General features: G+C 40.5%; 2 protein-coding genes across 3 annotated transcripts in view; both read right to left on the reverse strand.

Moving 5' to 3' along the window:
* The window catches only part of LOC141148404 (eukaryotic translation initiation factor 3 subunit C-like), a gene marked incomplete in the record, with an annotated part of 532271 nt that overhangs the window by 160432 nt on the left and 355227 nt on the right, over positions 1-16612 (reverse strand).
* Positions 1080-16612, reverse strand: part of LOC141148403 (up-regulator of cell proliferation-like) — a 66693-nt gene continuing 51160 nt past the window's right edge. For both annotated transcript variants that reach the window (XM_073635877.1, XM_073635876.1), the window contains one exon: positions 1080-9318. In XM_073635877.1, coding sequence (XP_073491978.1) covers positions 4583-9274 — 4692 coding nt within the window. In that variant the 5' untranslated portion in view covers positions 9275-9318 and the 3' untranslated portion in view covers positions 1080-4582. The remainder of the gene's footprint in view (positions 9319-16612) is intronic.

Genomic DNA, 16612 nt, shown 5'->3' on the forward strand with positions numbered 1-16612 from the left:
CAACCCGTCACAATATTAAATATAAGAAATAAATGACATGTGAAAAAATGTAGTTATAATGCTTGATTGCTACATGGGAAATTCTAAGCTGAGAATCAAAGTGATTCCGTGGGGATAGTGATAATAAAAAACCATATCAATAATAAAAAATGATGACGTATAAAAAATAGTGGATATAAAATACAAACGTGAAAATAAATTAAAAATTTATGAAAAGAAGCGTGATGGGATAAATCAATTAATGAATCAATAAGTCCACAAAAATGATGAATGTTGTTCATGGATCTTCTCAATAGGTGAAGTGGGTGATATGGACAGAAGTGGATGGCATCTGTATAAAGATGTGCTCACAGTGCCCTTACCTCAAAAGGCATAGATAAATGCCTTAGTAGTCGATGTTGCTAGATGACAGTAAGGACCATAGATTGCCTCAGGTAGATGGATGTCGGTTGTGGGGCCTCGTCAGGCTTGCATCAAGATCCGGATATCCATATAGATAGGGAAAGAAGAAAGAGGGGGGGCCTCCAATCGTGTAGTAATAAAATCCAAATTTATTAAGTAAAAAGCACTGTACAAGGCACTGCAAGGAGCATAGCACAGTACAAGATGGCGTGGCACCGTCACCTAATACGAAACTTCCGGTCCTCAACAAAAACAACCGGGTCACAGGGTAATGGCTTCCGGTTGCGTCGGCTAACGTAAATCCAAATTGGTTTTGTTTTATCACTATCCCCACGGAATCACTTTGATTCTCAGCTTAGAATTTCCCATGTAGCAATCAAACATTATAACTACATTTTTTCACATGTCATTTATTTCCTATATTTTATATTGTGACATGTTTCTGTCAATAGTGTTCTGCATGAAATCACCTTGTTGTTTGTTCATAGTGATCACATGGTAAAGATCCACTCTCATTGGCTCTGTAACTTTTGCCTGTGATCCACTGTGTCCAATCACAGGACTGCCCATGCACAGGAGCTCTCAGAGGGCATTATGACATGATGGGGGAGGGGACTGGTCATACATGTACAATGACTGGACTACAAGAGGTTCAAAGATAACACAAGACCACAAGCTGTGTATAGAAAGTGTTTATTTTCATCTCATTATCTCTGTTAGGTGTTCTTAGCACCAGTGACATTTACAATCAATTAGCAAAAAGTGGTTATCACAGCAAACCCTGAGACTGTAATCTAATCCCTAAACCCAATCCTTAATGTAGACCTTTCAGTAACTTTACAAGGCTGAACGATTGATTCACTGACATGTCACAGTAAACATCATCATTATTTTTAAAGCTCCACATTTTATCATTAAAAACCCATCTTCATCCTTGAAATCCATTTGAAACTTTGCCTAGGCTTAGATGATGTCATCAGTCTGCTGCAGGCAGGAGGAAGCATTTCCTCAGTCTCCCCTCCCCCAGTGATAGGACCGCAACATGATAAAAAAAAGGGGGGCGCACCAGCCTTGTGCATTATCCTTTGATGGAGATTGCTACCAGTAGACGGATCGTCATAAACCAAAGACTGTTACATTGTGGTTTTCTTTCTATGCTTGTGAGTAATTTTTAATAATTTTTCTTTTAACCGCTTCCCAACCGCCGCACGCCAATATATGTCGGCAGAATGGCACAGCCAGGCAAATGGGCGTACCTGTATGTCGCTTTTAAATGTGCCGCCCAGCGGGTGCGTGCCTACCGCGTGTCTCGCTGGTGCGCCCTCGGGTCCCGGGAGTTTGATGTTGCCGGGCGGCCCGCTATTGTGGTCGGGAGAGGAAGAACGGGGAGATGCCGATGTAAACAAGACATTTCCCTGTTCTTCCTAGTGACAGGACAGTGATCTCTGCCCCCTGTGATCGCGAACAGAGATCACCGACGTGTCACTCGTAGCCACGCCCCCTCACAGTTAGAATCACTCCCTAGGACTCACTTAACCCCTTCAGTGCCCGCTAGTGGTTAACCCCTTCACTGCCAGTGTCATTTTTACAGTAATCAGTGCATTTTTACAGCACTGATCGCTGTATAAATGACAATGGTCGCAAAAATGTGTCAGAAGTGTCCGATGTGTCCGCCATTATGTCGCAGTCAAAATAAAAATCACAGATCGCCGCCATTACTAGTAAAAAAAAATAATAATAAAAATGCCATAAAACTATCCCCTATTTTGTAGACACTATAACGTTTGCGCAAACCAATCAATATACGCTTATTGCGATTTTATTTTACCAAAAATATGTAGAAGAATATGTAGAAGAATACATATCGGCCTAAACTGAGGAAAAAAATATTTTTTTTTTAAAAATTGGGATATTTATTATAGCAAAAAGTAAAAGATATTGTGCTTTTTTTCAAAATTGTCGCTCTTCTTTTGTTTATAGCGCAAAAAATAAAAATTGCAAAGATAATCAAATACCACCAAAAGGAAGCTCCATTTGTGGGGAAAAAAGGATGTCAATGTTGTTTGGGAGCCATGTCGCACGACCGCACAATTGTCAGTTAAGGTGACACAGTGCCGAATGGCAAAAAAGGTGCCCAGTCAATTGGCAGCCAAATGGTCCGGAGCTGAAGTGGTTAATAAATACATCAAAGGATAATGCACAAGGCTGGTGCTCCGTCTCTTTTTTCTACTTTCTTTTCTGACTGCTACCCCTATCCTGGAGGGCAGCAAGGCCTGAGATATTATCCACTCTGAACTTTGGATCGCCTGGTCAACACATTTGTGTGCAAAGAGTATTTGTTTTGCTGCTATAATAAAATTGTAGCAAGTCATAAGGTGAGAGGCTGCGACAGAGGCTGATTTGTGTCAGAATTAGTGAACATGGAAAAGAACTGCACAGGCACAATGATTTACTTGACTTTGTCATCCCTAAGCCCTGGCAGTAAATAGTGACCCTGGATTATGCCTGAACAAAGATGGCGCTGTCTGAAGAGACAAGCAGATGAAGATATTGTCAGGGGGAGTTCTGTGATCTCTGAGAGAGGTGATAAATACCTGGAAGGGTTAAATATTACCAATAATGTACTGAACGTAAAAAAAAGTGATGCTAGGCCAGCTTTAAACAGACAATATAATCTAATCTAGCCATTTACTTACCCCTACCCACCCCTAACCCTTTACCCCTGAATCATTCCAAAATATAACAATTCTGTTATCTTAGGTAGAACAAAAGAAAGATCATGAGAAAAGATTCATTTATCCAAATTATTCATGAAGTAAGAATAGGAAGAATATATCACTGAGATTAACATGACAAGGTGGTTATACATGGAATATACACTCAAAAACATTTTTATTTAAAAAAAAAAAAAAAAACTCAGGGTTACAAAATACACATATAAATTTGCCCAGTGAAAATTGCATGTCCATTCATTCTGTGTTAATGGGGAAAATAAAAGAAATGCCACTAGCCTATTTCCTGTGCCGGATAAATGTTTTCATTGATTTAAAATTGAAAATACTGCATATGGCCACTAGATGGCACTAATTATAATAGAAAAATCCAATAATATTTAGCACTTTCTAGTGGCCAAATCCAGTATTTGCAAGATCAATGAAAAACATTTGTTTTTGGTGTTTTGAATTAATAAACAAATGTGTCCGCCACAGGAAATAGCCCAATGACATTTGTTTATTACCTCTATTCACACAGAATAAATACACATGCACTGTCACTAGGTGAATTACTATGCATATTATTTTTTTTATAAATACTCCCCTCAGTGTGAGCTAAATAATTTCTGAGGTTGTATTGGAAGAACAGCTTACAATAGGTCTATGAATGTAACCATACAGTAACACACACATACTGTATATACAGAAACACTATGGAGGGATTTATCAGAACGGGAGCAGACAGATTCTGGAGCAGCTGTACACGACAGCCAATCAGCTTCTATCTTCAGTTTGTTCAGTTAAGCTTTAAAAATTAAAGCTAGAAGTTGATTGGTTGCCATGCACAGCTGCTCCAGTTTCTGTCTTCTCCAGTTTTGATGAATTCCCCTCTATATGTAAAACTCCAATGTTGAGGAAAGCGATCCTATCCAGGGAATCCCCATACATTACAAGTACTTTAGAAAACTTTCATGTAAAAACCTTCCCTAGCTCTGCTCTATAGATTCTGAGATGATCTATTTTAGTACAAATGATGAAATCCATCAACATGAGAGCTAAATAGAAGTTCTGTCATATTATAATGTAATCTGTAGTACAATAAAACATATAATCAGATGTTCATTTCTAGAGAGATATCAGATAAGTGAAGCAACTCTAACATTCCCAGTGCAGTGCTAGGAAAGTCATAGTCAATGGACACAACAATCACCTGTAATATGTATTGGGATGTTCTGGAATCTTCTGAGAGAAGTAATGAGCCCATTATATCATCGGGGGAATGAGGATTAGCATAAATTCTGTTCACACCCTGATTACTGTGACCATGGTTGTGGGGGAAATATTTAAAATATTTTTTTCCAATTAGAGAAAATAAATGGAAAGATTATTTTTAATATTAGTAAATGATTTGCAGATAATAAGTTGGATGAAGAATTACATGTTGTTTGTTGATTTGTTTTCTCTGTTTAGCTATTGAATATTTTCTTTAAGTTTTGCAGAGCTTTTTCTCTTGTGATGGATTTCCAGCCATCTGGTATTTCTGCTGGTTTTGCATCGTATTCTTCCGCAAACTTGTCATTAAACGTAACAAAAATATATTTCCAGTAATCTGATGACTCGATGCTGGGATCTGGTTGGATGGACCAGTCTGGATAATATGCACGATAATCTTTGTATGGGTGTGGTTTCCATTCTGTATCTGAACATTGAAATGCACCATTAGATACAACAGCTGCACTACATATATCAGAGTTTAAGATTTGAGTATCAATCCGTCTGTATCCCCCCAGTCCTTTAGGTCTGTGGATGGTAGCAAAGTGCTCCTCGTGCTTTTCACCTCCGGCCTCACAGGGGACTTTACAGAATGGACATTGCTTCCCACAGCCAACAACCTTCCTGAACAATTCATCCTGAGGCTTCACCATCACCCTGGAGAGTACAGACTTTATATCCATAGATTGCAGCTCTGATAAGACTTCTGTTTCTGTATCTCGGAGGAAGATCTGAATGTCAGATGAAAATTGTCCAACATCAGCCGTGTTCTGGAAAGTGACGGCTTGCATCTCATTCTGTGGGATCACTATTTCTTCCTTTAGTATCTCACATACACTTTTCAGAAAATCTGAGACTGACAAACTTTTAAGAGAGTTTTCATCATTAAGAGCTGCTATTGTGCTTTTGACCAGTAAAGAGAGCAGAGTTTCTTGTAATGGTTTTAGGATTTGGGGTGTTGCACATGTTTCAGTGTGATTTAGTATCCAGGCTTTTGTATATTTCTCATAGTAAAGCATATAGTCCACATATTTCTGGAAGGACATTTTTTCCAGCAGCTCCCTGAGTAAAAACTCTTGAAAGAATGTTCTACTGCTGAATTTCTTGTCTGAACTTACTATCTCATCCACTATTTTCTGCCCAAGATGGTGGAAAACATGATCCATCATTGCTGGTTTTAGACATCGCTCACAGAATTCTTTGGCTTTAGTCTGACAAATAACTTTCTCTTGAAATATGCTGATAAATGTTTCTAAATATCCAGGCTTTAGTTTCTCCAAACACAGTTTTGGATCGTTCTCTCTGATGAATTTATCATGCATCTCCTGAAAATCTCTGGAAGCTTTTCCAAGAATGTGAATCTTGATATCCAATTCAAACTCTGAGGACAAATGAAGATTACTGGACTGTTTATAAATCTCTGTTGTAATCATATGAAGTAATTCTAGGCAGTAGTTGTCACAATAGTCCTCTCCAGTTTCCACCTTCTCTCTGATATATGTTTTACATTTATCTATAAGAGAACAAGCAATATCATTTATTTGGTCAAAATTATCTTTTTTCTTCCTAATACTTAATGCATATAAAACTGTATTTGTCAATTCATTGAAACATCCACTCTCAATATATTTCTCATCCATCTTGAAATCAGTCTGTGTGATATCTGCCAAGTCCTTCACACCCAGTAAGTGTTGATTTACAGCTGATCCTTTATAGCTCATGTCATTCATTAGCTGATAAAACATAGATCTACTGACAATGTGTGTTTTTAATTCCTCTATCTGTAGATCAGTCAGTGTCCTCTCCCACATCTCCTCAAATTCTCTCTTTAACTCTTCATCGTTCAGCTTTTTTTTCTTCTCTCGGCACCTCTTGAGGAGATCTGTGATTTTGCCTTCCATCAATTTCTGGGAATTTGTTTGTATGTTCTGAATCTTGAATTTTCCTTTTTGAATTGAAACAGCCTCACCCAACTTCACAAGGGAATTCCTTTTCAGTTCTTCCTTCAGGAATTTTGTGCTCAGAATAAAATCTTGTTTGTATCGTTCTATTAGATGAACATTTTCGTTTTTATTGTTAAAGTAGTTTTTAAGGGATTCCAACATTTGACTTTCTCTATTAAACAACAAATTGTTGAGCTCATTCTTAAATTCAGAGCAAAGGTCATCACTTAGACTCTCTTCAGTCTGATTCCTAATCTTTGTCTCGGTACGGATCAGCCAATCATGGACAGATTTTCGGAACTCCCATTCCCACTGTGAGTATTCTATAGACAGTTTATTATAAGCTTCAGCCACCAAACTGTTCCTGAAACTGAAGATGAATTTTTCATGTTTTACAGCTTTCCATAAACTTTCTATCCATGTTATAAATTCAGGAATGATTAAAGGCCTGTGCAGGGATCCTTTGTTTGTCATTAATTCTAATAAATACTTTTTCAATTCACACACATGTTCACTGTACCCAGAATTTACTGGAGCCATTGGTGGGACCCCAAGCCAGAGCCCAGGAATGTACCAGTTGTCTTTCTCCAGGTTGTAGTCCATCATATCACTGAAAGTTTTGATTTCACTTTTCTTTTCCATCTCTGCAGCTACTTTTGTCATTTCATTCAGTTGTTCCAGAAGTTTTTTTCTGTCTCTCATGTTCTTGTCATGAGCGGACACATCACTCACATTTTGGTGTACAAACTGGCATTTGGGTTTCTTTCCTATTTCTTTCATTCTAAGAAAAGCATGGACCACAATCTGTAAAATATCCTTCATTTCTGTTGTATTTTCCATGGTCATATTGATGATGGCGATATCGCTCAACCCAACCACTAATGTGGCCAGTTCATTGTCATGTTCATAACTGCCCTCCAAGGAAGCCAACTCTGCAGCTTTCAGTCCCTCAGTGTCAATGATCAGGATGAAGTCACAGCCCAGCTCCTCCTGGAATTTCTCTTTCACATTAAGAAGAGTCATGAAGGCTCCTCGTGTGCATCGTCCACTGGCCACCGGGAACTGCAGACCAAACATGGCGTTGAGAAGAGTGGATTTTCCTGTACTCTGCACTCCCAGCACAGTGATCACTCTCATTCTGCATTTCCCCCCTGTTCTGCTGTCCAGCTCACTAAGGACATCAGTTATCCACCGTAGGGGAATGTTGGAGGCATCTCCATCTATCAGCTCCAATGGGAAACCATTCAACAAAAGATCAGCAGCAATTCCTGGCAATATAGTAAATTGTCTTTGTATTTTTTTTATTTTATTTTCTTGAACCATGGAACATTCTGCTTCATAAAACTGTCCCATCTCACGTAGGAAATGTTCAATTCCTAAAGAACTGTCAGAGATTTCCTGGTCTATCTGTCTGAGCTTTTCCTTATTATCTAAGATATTGTTACAATTTTCTTTGTATTCAGCTTGTAGTTTAGAAAGATGATTTCTAGCAATTGAATCCAGTTCAAATTTCATCCATTTCAGAAAATATTGTTTCTCAGTCTCAGATAAATGAGTGATTGCATCAATAAAGAGCATTAAACCATCTGGCAGATCATGGTTATATTGTTCCTCATGTAATGAAATGCATTTCTTTATCAGGTCATCTTGATATTGTTGTGTGTCTTTACCATCTTGCTTTGTCATTCTGCAAAGTTCCTTTTCTAGTTTAGATAACTGTCTCCAGAGATCTCCCTGTAACTTCATAGTGTTCTTTTTGTACTCAGACACATTTGTTATTTCTTCTGTAATTTTCCTGGCATGGTCCCTGGCCTTCTGACATTCAGTAATATTCTCATCCACTTGGATGTTCAATCCATGAGTTTCTTCCTCAAAGTCTCTCATTTTATTTTCTTTTGGCTTACTGTTTAGGAACTTAGTTATAGTACTTTCTATTTTTGTTACAAATTCTGCCTCATTTGCAGTGCCTGCATGTATTATCAGATTTGTTTTTTTCAACTTTAGCACTGGCATTAATTCTTGAAGGACCATCTTTGTCTGTGTACTTACAGTTTTGCCAGGACCGGGAGTAACAATGAAGTAATACTGGGTGTCAGTGGTTGGGCAGGATGATAACAAACTGAATTCTCTCTCAGAAATATCCTCAATGAATATAAACACAGCTGATGAAATTCTTGTCAGGAATGTGAACTGGTCCCAGTTGGTCTCCAGGTCTCCTCGTAGGTTGGTGACTGCGATGGGTTCTGGGAAAACATCAGACTTACCACAGGGAAAATACCAGGAAACTTCTACCAGTCCATCAGATATTTTCCTCTCAATGTTTCCTCCATCCATATTGTCATGTATGAAGAAGTTATTATGTAGCTGAGCTGGATTAAGAACTTGGTTCAGGGTTTTAGATTTTGATAATTTGTTTTTTCCCAATCTGGCATAAGAGAAGATTGGTATGGAAGTATTCACCACATTTTCTTCTCTGAACCCTTTACTGTCCGCTAATGACTGAGGTCTCCACTTCTTCACTATGTCTCTCATTGCCCAAAGCATGAGGGTGCAGTGTGACCCGTCACCAGTAGGGAGCAGCAGAGGGACAGCAAATTGGCACATGGACAATTTGGTTACAATCTCTTGTTGGAGAAAACTGTCTGAGCAATGCAGGAGGGAACACAAGACATCCAGGGGGTGAATGGAGGCAGATGAATTATCATCTGAAGTATTAAATAGGCTGTCAACATCATCATCATCCCCACTTTTGTCTAAATTGTCATCAGCAGACTGGTCTTTCTCAATGTCTCTTGCAGTCCTGTTTAAGGCCATGAGTTTCCTTAAGTAATTCCAGGGAAGATCCTCTACATTTTTTGGTGGTTTGTCATGTACATTCTCAGAGCCAATACTCAGGATTTCCATCAGAGTCAATTTTGTAGTCAGGTAAGGCTCCATGTTCATTTTCTCTGCTAGATGAAGTAAGGTAGTTCTTCTTCTATGGAGCTCTGTAAGAAAAGACATTCTTAACTTTGCAAGTTTCTACATTACCAGTCAGTCTACATGCAAAGTTTTAATCAGCTGGGAAATACAGCATAGTCAAGAACGCTTCTACAACCACATACCTCCCAACATTTGGAGATGGGAATGAGGGACACCTACTAACAAACGTATGTAGGCATAGGACACACCCTCTGCCACACCCTCTTAAAGGAGAATTTACCAAAAAAAGTTAATTAATTCTACAAGGGCTCTGTTTACCAATACTATTCCTTTATACTGACTTTTGAAATGTACAAATGCATCAGTTTAGAAATTGGATGAAAGTTTTAGCACTGGGAAACACATTTTGAAAGATAAAAAGTTCATTTTATATACAACTATATGGATCAGACCAAAATGAGGGACAAATGAGGGGGGGGGAGAGGGACAGAGGGACATTTCTCCAAATCAGGGATAGTTGGGAACTATGCAACCATAGCAGTCCATGGAAGGGCACTGAGCATCTCATGTATGTCTGAAGATATCTGAATAAGAGAGACCTCTGATTGCTGGTTTTGGGATTGAGAGCTGTTTACTTTTCTCCATATTTATCTAACTGGCCAAGTTTATTTACTTCTAGATGAGCACTAGCACAAACTCCCCCACTAGGGAACATATCACAGGCTTGACATAACATTGTCTTTCAAGGAGAAATTTGAACCTCAAAGCAGCCCTGTCTCCACCTGAGGTCCATGGAGTGACATATTCGGACTGAATGGCTATACTTTGTGTTCAAATTACACAGTCACATATGATGGAGGTTATAACTGGGGTCCTATATGAGTGCATTATAAGCTGCCCTCCTTTGATCCCCTGTGTTAAAGGAATTATAATAGGGTTATAGTATAGACCACCTGCTAATGATGGGACATCAATATCTACATAAACGGTATTGTGATTTCTACTTATGCCCCTAAACATAGCATTACTGAAATTGCTTATTTTGATTTCACTGCACACTGTGAGCTTCTCACAATAAGCATTAAACCTGAATGACTGTCCCACCCCTTTCATTCTTTGGATTTTAGTTTTTTTGATCATGGAGGTCCAGCATCACATGTGGATGTTATTTGGGGAGGTCTGCATACAAATAAAACCTACATAGGGATGTCCACTCCTCCAGACTGTCATCCTGATATCAAAGTGATTGTAAACGGAACATTTTATCTAAAAAAAAATAACAATCATGTTATACTTACCTGCTCTGTGCATGGGCGTCCGCAGAACTTTTTTACGGGGGGGGGGGGGGGGGGCATAATTTTATGGACACCCATGCTCGGCCCCTTGTTCATAAAAGATCATGTATTTTGCTATACATTGCAAATACATTGCAAATTTGCAATATAAAAAGGATGTACATTCTCTAGGCTATATTTATATGGACTGGTACGCACGCCTGGCCTGAGCAAATTTCAATACAATGTGGAGCTGAATATGATCTCTTTTGTCTTGTATAACACTTATACCTTTCCAGCATAGAGAATGTACATCTTTTTATAACCCCCAGGAACCACAGGTAACATCAGCCAGTTAGGAGGATTTTTATAAACTAGAGAATGTACATCTTTTTGTATTGCAATACATCTGTTCTGGCCATATTTTGACCTTGATGAAAACAGCTATACAGTCTGTATAGCTGTTTTCATCAAGATTAAAATATGGCCATAACAGATGTATTGCAATACAAAAAGATGTACATTCTCTAGTTTATAAAAATCCTCCTAACTGGCTGCTGTTACCTGTGGTTCCTGGGGGTTCTTATGTTGCCTAGGCACTGGCACTGCAGCATATCACTGGGTGGCTCGGCCACTGACTGCATTTGAGTGGGCGGATCTTTACACACACAGGCAGGTGGCCAATCACTGAGGAGGAGCGCAGAACGGCTGAGCTGCTGAGCGAAGGACAGTGTCAGTGTCACTGTCAGGATAGCCAGCAGAGTAGTGGAGCTAGAAAAAAGTCAGCGGCGGCCGTGGTGGACACTTCAACACACAGTGCAACTGCAACACCAACACAATCTTGATGATTCTAGGGGGGGCAATCGCCCCCCTTGCCCCTACTTGCAGATGCCCATGGCTCTGTGTAGTGGTTTTGTACAGAGCAGCTCTGATGTTTCCCTTCTCGGGTCCCCTGCCAGCGCTCTGGGCCCATTTCCCCTTGCCGAGTGCCCATTATAGCAAGCCACTTGCTGTGGGGGCAAGTGGCTTGCTGAGACGGCTCTCTGCGTCCATAAGATACAGAGAGTGTGGCTTAGCCCCTCCCCCGATCCCGTCTCACTGGCTGTGATTGACATTGCATCTCAGCCAATCAGAAGGGTGATTCCCTGGGGGAGCCTCGGGTCTTGCACACATGGCTGGGTCAGGATCGGGGTTAGGTAAGTATTAGGGGATGGGGGGAGCTGAATATTGAAGGTTTTTTACCTTCATGCATAGAATACATGAAGGTTAAAAACCTTCAACCTTTACAACCATGTTACGGCAGTTTGATATTTGCATACAGTACCTCTTCCCAAATGCCAGCCCACTGCTTGCATCTGTTCTAAAGGGTCTTGAGAGGAGTATGGTGATAGGGTGCTGTGATGTTTTCCGGAAACTATGTACAGGACCCTGTCTGCCCCTCATACCAGCCATGATCTTCCTGAATTGCAATGAGAAGCACAGAGACCCAGCCACTGTCACTGGGCCTATAGTAAGGTGTGGAGTGAATACAGAAAGGTTTTATTTCAAAAATGTAATTGGTGAGGAAATAGGAAAGGGAAATGCAAAAAGATTTAACTTTAAATTTAAGGAAGGGTGTGCAGAGCCTTAAGGCCTTGTTTGGGGGCAGCAAAAATGGGTGGCTGATCTTCATATTTACCATCCCAACTGCTCCCCCATTTGCTGCAAAGTAGGGCTGCACGATTCAGGCCAAAATGAGAATCACAATTCTTTTACTTAGAATAAAAAGATCACTATTCTCTCACGATTCTTGCGGCATAAAATCTTTCACATTATACAAAAAAATTGGGCTAACTTTACTGGTTAGTTTTTTTTTCTTTTAATTCATTAAAGTGTAATTTTTTCCCAAAAAATTGCATTTGAACAACTGCTGAGCAAATACAGTGTGACATAAAATATTGCAACAACCACCATTTTATTCTCTAGGGTCTCTACAAAAAAATATACATATATAATGTTTGGGGGTTCTAAGTAATTTTCTAGCAAAAAAAAATGATTTTAACTTGAAACCAACAAATGTCAGAAAAAGGTTTAGTGTTTAAGTGGTTAAACTTCCCTCATTTTCACACCAAAGTGTATTCCTTTGATCTAAAGGACAAATTGTTGGAATGGGGGTTATTTACTAAAGGAAAATCCACTTTGCACTGCAAGTGCACTTGGAAGTAAAGTCACTGTAGACCCGAGGGGGACATGCAAGGAAAATAAAAAGCAGCATTTTAGCTTGCACATGATTGGATGATAAAATCAGCAGAGCTTCCACTCATTTCAGATCTACCCTTTAGATTTAGAGCGACTGCACTTGCAAGTGCACTTTCAGTGCAAATTGGATTTGCCTTTCGTAAATGACCCCCAATGTTTCTACTTAGGTTCCACTGCTAAACAATGTTGTGATTCTTGGCAGACTGCCCGTTTTTTTTTTTCCTTTCTTTTGACGGCTGTCGGCTTTAGCAGAGCAGAGAATTCTCTGCATAGAAAGAATCGGGAAATACGTTTTTCAAGATCGCAACGGGTAAAAAACCGCCATAACGATTCTTCACGATTAATCGTGCAGCTCTACTGCAAAGGCAGTGAAGGAAGAAGTTCATATGGCACGGTCGTGATGCTTCGCATTGCAGCACAGCAAAAACGATCCCCACTTTTGCATTCACTGGGCAATACCACCCACTGAACGCAATCCATTCAACTGATTGGGGGGACACCCCACAACTACATGAATTGCACACAGTTGTGTCATGCTAGTGCAGGGTATAAGGAGTTAAAATAGTCGGTGAGGAGGCTCTTCAGAGTGAATTGCTCTTCAGAGAGTAACACTGGTGTAAACTAGCCCTAAAGAGCAACTCCAACCAGATCTCTTAATGTGGTTTTGAATGGATTGAGGAAAGGTGAGAACCTCTATCAGGTTCTTATTGCCTTTTGTATATCTAATGATGAGATTTTCACTCACTGCCAAAAAGGAATTGGAAATGTATCCAACAGAGGAACAGACTAAAAGAAAAACACAATTTTTTAGTATTGTGGAGAAATTGAATAACCTGTGACAATGTTTTTATTGCTCTGTATACCTTCCTTTCCCAGTGACAACTGCAAACCCCATTACTTGTACAGCCATTGCATGAATAGGAAGAGAGGGGAAATCTCTCTGATAGAGTCACAGACAGAAGGAGAAGGTAACATGGCAGCTGACTGTGGGTGGGAGAGAAGAGTAAAGGAGGAACAACTACATCTACTTGTGTCCCGGGAGGAATAGAGGAGGGGGAGAGGATGCTGATCACAGAAGGGGGTGGAGGGGAGAGAGGAATTGCTATTAGCATGGGACATTGGGAGAGTTAATGAACACATACCTGAGCACATACTGGAGGAGAAAGAGAGAAAAGGGGGGGGCATGCATGAACTCAGCTCAGCCCCAGTCAGTTTCTTATAGTGGGGTTAGTTTACTTACTACTCGCTGAAGTTTATTTAAGCTGACTTTGGTGAAGCAGAAAAATGGAGACATTCATACGTCACGTACAAACGATCGGATTATCAGACGGGAAATGTTCGATGGGAGCTTGTTGTTGGAAATTCCAACCATGTATAGGCTCCATGGGACATTTTCTGTCGGAATTTCCGTCACACAAAATTTGAGATCTGGATCTCAAATTTTCCGACAACAAAATCTGTTGTCGGAAATTCCGATCGTGTGTACATAATTCCGATGCACAAAGTTCCACACATGCTAGGAATCAAGCAGAAGAGCCGAACTGGCTATTGAACTTCAATTTTCTCGACTCGTCATACGTCACCGCGTTCTTGATGGGAAACACGTCCACATCGTCCTGCCACCTGACTCGGGGTCATACTATTACAACTACAAGGGGTTCAATAGTATTGTGATGTTGGCGGTGGTGTCGGCTACTTACGAGTTCCTGTATGTGGACATGGGGAAGAATGACCGGATGTCAGATGGTGGAGTCATCGCCCACACGGAGTTCTACAGGAGTCTCCAGAATGGCAGCTTGGACTTGCCACCTCCAGAAGACAATGCGGAAGGACTCCCATTCGTCTTCGTTGTGGATGAAGCTTTTGCGCTGGGGGACCATCTTATGCGGCCATTACCTATGAGGACACTCACCCCGGACCAGAGGGTTTTTAAATACCGGCTGGCCAGAGCCAGAAGAGTGGTGGAGAACACGTTTGGAATAATGGCCAGCCGGTTCCGCCTATTTCTTACACCAATACACATGGCGGAGTATAAACTCAATCACATCATCCTGGCTTGCTGTGTTCTCCACAACTTTTTACGGAGAAAACTATGACGGCTCAGTTGGGCCTGAAGCCGGAATTAATCTCAATGATCCAACCCTGACGGCGCTTGAAGCTGGCCATCCTGGCTTGCCCCCCCTGAGAGCCCGCGAGGTCCGTATAAGATATATGGAATACTTTGCGGGTAGGGGGGCCATCAATATGCCAGACAATGTCTGAGACATTTTTTAAATACATTTTTTTTAAACTGAACAAATATTTGCTTATATTTACTGCTTGTGTTTCTTTTAGCTGACCAAGACTGAAATTTGGGGAGTCAAGAAAACGGCGTGATTCTGTAAAATTATAAAGCACTGTTGGTTGTTATTTACTAAAGGCAAAGACACTTTGCACTACAAGTGCACTTGAGCCTGCACTGAAACTGCACTTGTAGTGCAAAGTGGATTTGCCCTTAGGAAATAACCCCCATTGTCACTGAAAACACCAATTTTACAACAAAAAATGTTTATGAGCATTGAAAGAAGAAGCCACACATTGTTGATTATCAATCTTTTTAATACAAGCAAAATCACATGTGCATTTATAAAAGTTTTTTAAAACAAACCAACATGTTTGTTGTATAACAAATTTTTAGGTCACATTAAAGCGGAGTTCCACCCTAAAGTGGAGATTCCGCTCATCGGATTCCCCCCCCTGGTGTCACAATTGGCACCTTTAAGGGGGGAGGGGGGTGCAGATGTATAATACAGGTATCTGCACCCACTTCCGGGAATAGCTAGCCGCAGCTTGCCACAAAATGCCCGCCCACCCCCATTGTGTTGTGGGAAATACACAGTTCCCACAACACAATGGGGACCAGTGTAGACGTGCAGCGCGTCTCGTGCATGCGCAGTAGGGAACCGGGCAGTGAAGCCGCAACGCTTCACTTCCTGATTCCCTCACTGAGAATGGCGGCAGCAGCACCCGAGGATCGAGGGACGGTTCGGTCTCGGGTGCCGACATCGCTGGAAAAGAACTAAACTAAACTAATCGCTGGTAAAAGAACTCTAGAAACATGGCGTCAGTCCCATAAATACCCTCTCCCAGAATGCAACCCGGAGGACCACCTCTGCCGAGTTGTCTACGGGACAGAAGAGCACTCATATACTTTAGCTTGTTGCTTTCCAACACCGACCCATGGCGACAATGACACCCACAGGCAGAATGCGGAAATGCACGCAACACAGCCAAACTGGAAGAGGCTAATCTAAAAACAGATTGAATCTGAACTATGTACAGTACAGGTGACCCATTAAATTTACCTATAAGCGGTAGACTAGAAAATCTACCAGCGCTACATACTCCCCCCACTACAATAGATGTTGTCCTCAACATCTGGCAAAATATGACTCTCAAGCCTGAGAGTAGGTATTTGAACTTAAAAAAACTTGGATGAGGAAGAAAAAGAGACAATATAGAAATGTTACAGTTTCAACATTTATACATCAACATATTCACATCAGCAAAAGAAATCACATTAATCATGTCACAAAACCCCACTATCTACCTAGCTGAAAAGCCTAACAGCTTGATAGGAGATCTGGTTGTTCCTGAAAGAAACAGAGTTAAACACACACAAAAATGTACAATAGCATCACTAAACGATTCAGAAGCAAAGCCTCATTCCACAAAAGAATGTCACTCTCTTCCCCACATATTTTCCTTCTAATGAAAATGAACTAAAGTAACTTGAAAGGTCCATCCCGTTCAATAAAGAAATTCCAGGTAGCAAAAAGTCTTTTAGGTATAGAAGCGCTGAAGCAAA

This window comes from Aquarana catesbeiana, linkage group LG06 (genome assembly GCF_042186555.1).
Source record: "Aquarana catesbeiana isolate 2022-GZ linkage group LG06, ASM4218655v1, whole genome shotgun sequence".
Lineage (NCBI taxonomy): Eukaryota > Metazoa > Chordata > Amphibia > Anura > Ranidae > Aquarana > Aquarana catesbeiana.